Genomic DNA, 9,812 nt, shown 5'->3' with positions numbered 1-9,812 from the left:
CCAATTTGGGAAAAAACTAGGTTGGGTGAGAGTAGATCGATAGAGCCCAGATTACTTTCTTTCCTCCGCTTGAGCTATTATCCCTAAGGGGTGGCGGATTCAAACACTCTAGGTGGGGGGTGGGGGGCACTTGCTTACCCTTCCCCCCCCCCCTTCCAACCCCCTTCCCCACCCCGGCCCCAGCCCTCGTCGGCAGCAGCCTGCTCCACATCCTTCCACCCAGCTTAGACCATGACGGTGATGTCCGGAGAGAACGTGGAGGAGGCTTCTGCCGCCCAGGGCCATCCCCAAGACATCAGCTATCCAAGGCCAGCAGACCATGACGACCATGACTGCTGTGAAAGGGTGGTGATCAACATCTCTGGGCTGCGTTTTGAGACACAACTTAAGACCCTGGCGCAGTTTCCCAACACATTGCTGGGGAATCCCAAGAAACGCATGAGATACTTCGACCCCCTGAGAAATGAGTATTTTTTTGACCGCAACAGGCCCAGCTTTGATGCCATCCTCTATTATTACCAGTCTGGAGGGCGCCTTCGCAGACCTGTCAATGTGCCCCTGGACATGTTCTCTGAGGAGATCAAGTTTTATGAGTTGGGTGAGGAGGCCATGGAGAAGTTCCGAGAGGATGAGGGTTTCATCAAGGAGGAAGAGCGCCCATTGCCAGAGAAGGAGTACCAGCGCCAGGTGTGGCTCCTCTTTGAGTATCCTGAGAGCTCTGGGCCTGCGCGGGTCATTGCTATTGTCTCAGTCATGGTAATCCTCATCTCTATAGTTATTTTCTGCCTGGAGACCCTGCCTGAGCTAAAAGAAGATAGGGAATTCAGCACCTTCCAACCAAGTGACAACACAACACTCTACTACAAATCCAACATTTTTACAGATCCCTTCTTCATAGTGGAAACATTATGCATCATCTGGTTTTCCTTTGAACTGGTGGTACGCTTCTTTGCCTGTCCCAGCAAAACAGATTTCTTCAAGAACATCATGAATTTCATTGACATCGTGGCCATCATCCCCTACTTCATTACCCTGGGCACTGAAATGGCAGAGCAGGAGGGCACCCAGAAGGGTGAGCAGGCCACTTCACTGGCCATCCTAAGAGTCATCCGATTGGTAAGGGTCTTTAGAATCTTCAAACTGTCCCGCCATTCCAAGGGGCTCCAGATCCTAGGTCAGACTCTCAAGGCTAGCATGAGAGAGCTAGGTTTGCTCATCTTTTTCCTTTTCATTGGGGTTATCTTGTTTTCTAGTGCTGTATACTTTGCAGAGGCAGAAGACGCTGAGTCTCACTTCTCAAGCATCCCCGACGCTTTCTGGTGGGCTGTGGTGTCCATGACCACTGTAGGATACGGTGACATGTACCCTGTGACAATTGGAGGCAAGATCGTGGGCTCCTTGTGTGCCATCGCTGGTGTGCTGACAATTGCCCTGCCTGTACCTGTCATTGTGTCCAATTTCAACTATTTCTACCACCGAGAAACTGAAGGGGAAGAGCAGGCTCAGTTGCTCCATGTTAGCTCCCCTAACTTAGCCTCTGATAGCGACCTCAGTCGCCGTAGCTCCTCTACCATCAGCAAATCTGAATACATGGAAATTGAAGAGGATATGAATAATAGTATAGCCCATTATAGACAGGCTAATATCAGAACTGGCAACTGCACTACAGCTAACCAAAACTGTGTTAATAAGAGCAAGCTCCTGACGGATGTCTAAAAAAATTATAAACATAACACACACACACACACACACACACACACAAATTCCACTTAGCAACTTGAAAGACTTAACAACCTCAAATAACAATAACATAAAAACCTGGTGACCTATGTCACACTCTGTAGATACTTTACTAAATAGGCTTTGAATGCTCTACTGACCTGTAAATGCATTATTGCATTGCAGATTTTTTGGCTCAGCGAACCAGAAGCTTTCAGGATCCATAAAAAAAAATACTATTTTCATTTTATTTAAAAAAAAGAAAGAAAAAGAAAGGGTATTTTCCATAACTGGTAAAAAAAAAGAACAATCTTTGAACTAGTCTAGGTAAAATAAGACTCATATGCTTCTCTATATTGAAATGTTTTTCATCCCTCTGCTTGTTAACTTAATTTTAAAGAAATATTTAAAAACAGATGATCATTTAGAAATATAAAAATGAAATATGCATGGGACTCCAGTTAAAAATCTCTGCAAAATGCACAGTGACAGTATATCAAAGAAAGTTCATCAACTATCAATACATATAAGACATATGTATAAAGGAATTGACCAAAAAGCATAGTAAATATTGGCCGTTTTTAATTGAATCAGCTGAAGTGTACCTATCCTCTTGAAAAATCTGTAAGTCATGAATGGGCCATATAGCACCTTATAAACATAATATTGGGCCTGATCTCTAAAGATCTCCCTCTTTGCCCCATTCTCTTTCTTACCCAAGCCAAGTTTTCTTTCTTTTCCTTTTTTTAAGGGAAAAAAAAATAATCAATTGAGACATCTGCAATGCTGCTAAGTTTTCTTAACTGCAGATGAACTACACTTAACTTTTTTCTTCCCTCGTTAGAGCTTCCTTGTCCCTTCACTTTAAAGAAATGGATGCAAAACTTTTGTCCCCCCTACACCTCTTTGTTGCCAGAGAACAAATGGAGTTTAATGTACGCATGTTTGAATTTGACACTATTTATTTTATACTCGCATGCGGGGATCATTACCTCAAACAATAGGGGATAAGCTTTCTTTTGAACTAACTCTTTGAAAAATAGGCCCTTTTTCATTTGCATTCACCAAAAGTGCACTCCTTAATTTATTACCTATTTTATTAGTAAATTTAAAGTACTGTATTTAAGTGCATATGTTAGTCAAATGGGAACAATATTTTTTTTGGAGCTTAAAGCATGTTCTATTATTCCGCATCATGGCCTATTTGACTAAGGTGTAACTTGAATTCATTAATGCATGATTTCAGTAAGAAAAAAAATAAGTAAAAAAAAAAGTTTATGATATGAAGGGCCCAAACAAAGTGAAGGGAGAGGGGGGACTCAGTGAATTTTCCTGCCTTTGCTCCGGGAAATGTTTGGTTTCTGTCCAGGTGTTGTCAGAAAGAGGATAAAATATTCCCATCCCTTAAAGGGAAAGTATATGGAAAAAATAAAAAGCTATCATGTTATATATAGCAACACCTAAGAAAAAGTATCCTTTATAGCTAAAGACAAAAACAAACAAAACAAAAAATGGTGCAATACTGCATGCTTTTTGGTGCATTCTTAGAATGTAAATGAAACTCTTTATCTAATGTGCGCATCCAAATTATAGATGATTTTTTTTTTTGCAGTTATGATTTGAGGTCTTTAGAGACTTTGGTACTCCCTTTGAGAACTTACTGAAGAAAATCAATTTATTTAAATAGTTGCTTAGTGCCTTTATCCTGCACCCACTGAATTGCAGAAAGTGCCTCCACGAAAACAGCTGCAAAGTTAAAGAGGGGGGTAAAAGGGGAGGAGCTGGGGCATTTTTTTTTAATTTTTCCACCCTCACCACCTTCCCTCCCTCACTGCTCACTCCCCCATCCCCACCTCCACCAACATGAGAAGACCACACCATACCGACTCCTGGAGAGAGAAGTCAACAAGGACAAGCATGTCCTGTCTCATCCAATGGACTTGTTTCCCTTTGGTAGTCTGATGTTGACAGTGACCTGAGGCCTGAGACCCAGCCTCAGACAGAATATGGATAATGGACTCATTCTCTCCTTTCCTCTTCTTCTAAAAACTTCGAGAAATGCTTTGGAATTTTGACTCCTGCCAGGGTCCCCGTGAAGTTCTAGTGTCTCCTCAGAACATGTACAGGTACTTTTTTCTTCCATGCCTTTCATATTCTCCTCCTATTAATAACCCTCGGTTATTCTGGAATCCAGAATAACTCAGTAAATAACCTTTTCCATGACCTTTCCCACCTCAACTCCTTTAGTTTTCTAATTAAAACTTTTTTCTTTCTACTCTCTTTTGTTCTATCTGCCCCCACCCCTATTAACTAAACACTTTACAACCTCTGCCCCAACCACCAACCTCAGAGAGTGGTGGTCTGCTTATGGACCAGCTAAAGGAAGGAAATGCATAGGTCCTTGGAGACAAACAGCTGTCACTTAACTGAGAGGCACTCAAAAATCTTTAAGGACACACAGGTGGGGATGGAGCTTCATTTTGAATTTAGCATGAGGCTGCCTGCTGCTGACCACTTCCTTCTCCTGTCCTGCTTTGTATAGGGAATCTCTCCTTTTCCTCTCTCCTTTCTGCCCTTCTCTTCTCTCTAGACAGTACAGTAAGGCACTTAACACAATATAATCGTGCACAAGGCTTACTTGCTGAGCTAAAGCAAAATAATTTAGACATTTTCTTTGCTTGTTTGGCTTCTATGAGCCTGAAGGATGGATACAAACAGACACACCTTATGTGAAGAGGGACCGAAAGAACATGACCTTCCAGTGACAATTGGAAGGCACCTGACGTAGGACGAGAAACCTCTCCAGAATGAGCCTGTGGTGCTTCCTCCCCACTCTTCCCCTTACCCCAACAGCCATTCATCACCCTTCCCTTTGATCTTCCCTCTCCTCTACAACTCCCTGCTTAGGGGAGGAAAAAATAAAGCCACCCTCAAAAACAACTACAGAACAACCAAGAATGTTCCAATCCTTCATCTCCACTCAGAGGTCTAGAACGCACAACTTCCTGTGTTCAACTGCACTCAGTCAACAGCAATAATCCATTCAATGCTGTGGGATGGATGCTGAAAGGACCAGCCAATAGGACCAAAGCAGATGAGACCGACTGGCTACTAGGTGTCGCTAGTAGTTGGAAACCTTCACCTTAGCCTGTCCACTGGACTGATGACTCTCTGCATGTGTTAGAGGAGAAAGAGCTCTGTGGATGGGCCTGTTGACCAGGGTTTGGGGTGAGTTCTAAAGAGTCTTGGGGTGGTATGGGGAGTCTGGATGTCCCTTACTCATTCTTAATTCATTTCCAGAATCCAACAAGGATGGCTTAAAGGGATTATTTTGTGTAGTATAGGCATGCAAAGTTTGACAAAAGCTCTTATCCCTTGCACTGCAACAGGGCTGAAATGTATTTGTAGACCTGAAGGTGCACTTAACAAAGCTGCCTGTTAAGGAATTGAATTAATACCCTTTGGCTTATTTGTTTATTTTTTGACTGGCTTTTGCCCTTTTCCTTTCCTTCCCCAGAGACTGATATGGCTCATGTTCTGAATACTGGTTTTCTCCAGTGGGGAGAAAAACTTCCAAAGGGCTGATATGCACAAATCAGTCCTTCTAGATTTAGGGGCCCTAGTTTAATAGGGTGAAATGTTGGTCCCTGCCAGTGCTGTTAGTGTACCAAGAAGCTCTGAAAGGAGCTAACTTAACTCGACAGGTTTGAAGTGACCAAAGAAATTAAATCACCTCTGTCCTTGAATGTGTAGAAGACAGATTATAGCCATAAACCTTTTCTGTTATTTTTTTGACTTGCTGTACCCACCAAAAAAAAGTTGATGCTATTCAATTAGTCATTCAGTTCCTTGGTAGTGGGTTAGCCCAATGAAACCAAGTTAAGCAGCAGCAGTTTCTTGAAGTTATGGCTTATGGACAATCAATCATTTCTTTAAAAAAAAAGGAGTTTGTATAGATGGTTTAGTTCCCATTACAATAGAGCTGAAGCACAAAGGGAAATTACTATCCTAACTCACTTAGAAATAATAATCATCAGACATTAAGTGAGGGATGTGTTTCCCTAAGTAGAATTTTCATTCCATTGTAGGAGAAAGGGCCTCTTTTATTTCATGCATCACATTCAGATTTTCCAAATAAGAGAAAACATGTCTGAAGGAGGCAGGAAATAGAGGTCCTATACCATCCCCCATTTATTGTGAGAGATCTAGAAACATACACTAGTAATTTTAACTTCTTGTTTGGTTGATAGATAACTCAGTTGGGTAAAACAGAAAGAATGAAAGAAAGAAAGAGCAGAAGGCGATTCTCCTTTCTCTTCCAGGAATGGCATATTCTTGGGAGTGGTGAGAATTGGTGGGTGGTAACCATCCAATGTACAATTTGTTAGGAAGAATGCAACTGCCAAACAATCAGTCTGAACTTTTTAAAGCAGGAAACTAAATCATGAGGAGTTTGGTGTGTTAGGCCTGATTTTTATTTTCATATTAAAGAAAAATAAACATGAAATCAGGTATAATCTGTATTGGTTAGTGGCATCAGGAGGTAGAATCCCATCTGCCATTCAGACTATTTTGCTCATCTTTATGTTATAGAACTTTGAGATATATGTAAAATTTCTCTTCTTCATCACTCAGGCAAGCTACTCAGAAATTTACACACTTCATTTTGCAAAGAAGCAAATGATGTGTTAATTAGCTAAAACTCCTCATCTACCTTGAATGAACTTCAAGGTTTAAGGTTTCAGTTTGAAACCCTAAATCTTTACTTAATATATAAGTATTTAGGATCAGAAACCATCTTCTCACAGGTAAAACTACCATAGACTTTCCTGGGAGTGCCAGGGCATCCAACAGGGGTTCTTAAGGAAGTCCTCCCACCACGAGACTTTTAGTTTGAGGGATATCAGCCCCAGTTGCAGGGTGACTTTAATTGGGAGGCTACTTGGATTTTCTACAACACAAAACAGAAAGTGCAAAGAATTAAGTTTTGTGTCACATAGCTTAGCAAAAACAAAACCTCAAACCCTTGAAACAATGAATAAGGCTAAGGGATTGGGAGAGGTGGGAAAGTTGGTGGGGGGAGGGGATGTGGAATATGCCAGCTGAAAAGTTTTTCCTTTCCATTAACATGCAGAAGCACTTTTATTCTCTAATGCACTGTTTGGAAATCGTGTATTCAACAGCTGTAGGTAGATAATATGGGCTGTATACGACATACCTCTGGTTTTAAAAATAAAGTATTCATCACCAAGGTTAAAGTAGAAAATGAATAGTATTAATTTAAAGTGCACCATCAGGGCAACAAACCATTGAAGCTGACAAAGCAGTATTTTGCTTCCTGAGTTTGCAAATTGCTAACCTCATTTTCAGGTTACTGCTCATTTTCCCCTCTCCTCACAAACGCTCTTTGATTTGTCAGAGGACATTGAATGTTATGAGTTGAGAGCCTAGCTGAAGTGCATAGTTTTCATCTATGCAATTTTCCTTGCTTCTGTCACTTTATTATCTGTTCATACTTGGCATCAATTAAAGATAATTTTTAAGGATCTTAAATCGGAACATCTCGACTGATTATTTGTCTGGAGTTCAGCTGATCCCTGTGGGATACGTAGCTCAATATGGACACTGATATGCTCTATTCACTTACAATTCACTTATTGATGGAATCAGTATGGAAGCATAAAGCACTAGTGTTCCCTTGGAGAAACTCGTAGTATTTCTGTTGAGTGGTGAACAACTCTGAAGTTGAATGAAGGTACTGATTGTAGGATTCTCCTCAGACTGAATCCAATTAGAAATGGGCCTGCATAAGCAATGGGGGAACCAAACCTAGTGAGTGAAAAAGGAAATGTGTCCCAAGCAAGTGTGTAATGGATTCCATTTTCTCATATGCTGTTGGATATATACTTATGCTTTGTCGTTGGTGGTGGTTTGAGTTTATGGATTAAGCAGTGTTTTGGGAATTTGACATGATTGTAAAAAGGATATGGATTGAAATCATATGGCTCAATGCAAATGAATTGTCACAAGAATGTGTGCAAGGATAGGGTGATTTGTTAGCTATTTCTTTTATGATACTTCTTTTTTTCATCCTTTGATGGTGGTCATGAGCTTGGCATGACTTTTTTTTTAACCATTGGCTATGACTGAGTGGGGGAAGTGATGATATTTCTTTTTGGTTGGTTGTAAGACTGAGAAGTTGTTTCATTGCTTGTTTGTGAGGGTGCTATTTTATCCTAATTATTATGGATCATCAGTAAAGAAAGAATTCAGGTGCTGTGTATCTAGAACCAGTACCATGACAAAGCATTTGTGCATCCAGTGTTAAATCAGAAATTCTTTTGTTGTGATATGTGGGCAAAAATGTCACAGATATCTGTTCTCTCTCTCTCTCTCAAAGCAATGAGAGCAGCAAGGGCCCAGAAGCTTCATTTGGAAGCTCACCCTACACTTTGCAGAGATCTGAACTTTCAGGTGTCATCGGGAAGCAGGCCAGATGACGAGTAAGCAGTAGGGTAGAGGACTGGCCTTAAGGAGGGGGGTGAATTTTTCTGAGATTCAGCCTAAGTGTGAAGCCTTCTTAAAACAGCTGCAGTCAGAACCAAATAATTACCAGGGCCAAGCCTGGGGAGGGAGTCAGTAGCTTTGCAACTTACCCCATTTTGAAGCCAAGCTAACTTTGAAACAATGCAAACCTTGGAGTAGAGAACAAGGAATAGATGTAATTTGGTCTCTGAGGGCTCAGTAATAGGGTGAGAAGGTGACTACATGGTGACTACTTACAATCAACTAAGAACCTTAACCAAAAGGCAATTTAAAGATGGGGAGAGCTGGAAGGTCTGGTGGGAGGGGTTGTGTTGCTGCTATAAAATCACCTGCAATTATGAGAAAGTTTATACTGTTTGACAGTCAAACAACCTTCTGTACCAACTCAACCACCTGAACTTCCCAGAAAGTAGTATGCTGAAATGTTAGATGTGCTTCATTGTTTCGCTCGTAATCTGATGCTAAGGAGGGAAAATAAGTGAGTTAGGTAGTTTCCTTTAGACCTAAACTCTGACAGTGATCTCTGTGTGTCTTCATGTTTGCCTTTTTCTCAGGCTGTTTTGGCTCAGTCCCTTTCCTCAGACACTCGTTCATCTTTTTTTTCTTTAAGCTTCAAGTAATCAGAGATGACTGAAGTAAAAAATATGAAGTGTTATGATTGTATTGTGTCTTCTTACTACCTTTTTCAACATTTCCTCTCTCCTGGGGCCTGTGCTCCCCCTTACTTATGTTGGGGAGCAAAGCAGTTTGATAATCTCACTGATGCTAAAGAATTAGAAGCTGATGTCACTATTACTAATAATCAGCCAACATTCATTAAACTCCTATTGTGTATCAGTACTATGTTAGGTACTGGGGATGGACATAAAAGAATGAGAGACAGTGTGACGTAAGCTCTTGGAGCTTGGGTGTATATCTACTTCCCCCTCCCCAGTGTGTGTGTATACTGGGGTATACAACATACAGATAAGTAATTAAATGATATGTGTGTATATGTATGTACACACATACACATATGTATAGGTATATATATATACACAAAAGTATTTATGTATATATAGGCACATATACAAATTTATGTATATATACATATATGTATATGTGTACGTGTGTGTATATGTGGAGTGATGTAAGGGTGAACAAAACTGGAGGAATGAGAAAAGGCTTTCTGAAGGAGGGGGTACTTCAAGGGAACTAAGGGTTCCATGTGGTGGAGGTAAGGTAAGAGGGAGCATTCCATGAATGGAGAAAAGCCTATAGAAAGATGTGGAAGTGGGAAATGGATTAGCATGTTCAGGAAACAACAAGGAATACAGTTTAATTGGAGTGGAAAGAACCTGAGGGGAAATAATGCATAGTCTGCCTGGAAAGATAATCTGGATCCAGGTTTATCTTTAAGACAGTGGGGAATCCAGGAAACAGTGGAATGACATGGTCAGAGCTATGCTTTAAAAATATGAATTTGAGGGCATCCAAGTGTCACAGTGAATAGAGCATCGGTTCTGGAATCAGGAGGACCTGAGTTCAAATTTGACCTCAGATATGTG

At 40.8% G+C, this 9,812-nt stretch overlaps 1 protein-coding gene across 1 annotated transcript; it reads left to right on the top strand.

The window, feature by feature from the left end:
- The first annotated feature begins 209 nt into the window (after positions 1-209).
- On the top strand, positions 210-7,258 carry KCNA1 (potassium voltage-gated channel subfamily A member 1). The gene has a single exon (XM_069106089.1). The coding sequence runs from the start codon at positions 232-234 to the stop codon at positions 1,714-1,716; it is 1,485 nt and encodes a 494-aa protein (XP_068962190.1). The 5' UTR covers positions 210-231; the 3' UTR covers positions 1,717-7,258.
- The last annotated feature ends 2,554 nt before the right edge of the window (positions 7,259-9,812 follow it).

Source organism: Petaurus breviceps, unplaced genomic scaffold, assembly GCF_028583685.1.
Source record: "Petaurus breviceps papuanus isolate PSGF00001 unplaced genomic scaffold, PetGlider_PUasm1.0 78, whole genome shotgun sequence".
NCBI classification, from domain to species: domain Eukaryota; kingdom Metazoa; phylum Chordata; class Mammalia; order Diprotodontia; family Petauridae; genus Petaurus; species Petaurus breviceps.
This window is presented reverse-complemented; position numbering and strand designations above follow the sequence as displayed.

Excerpts from the sequence above, each read along its gene's own strand:
- KCNA1 (XM_069106089.1), top strand. The coding sequence starts at position 232 with ATGACGGTGATGTCCGGAGAGAACGTGGAGGAGGCTTCTGCCGCCCAG.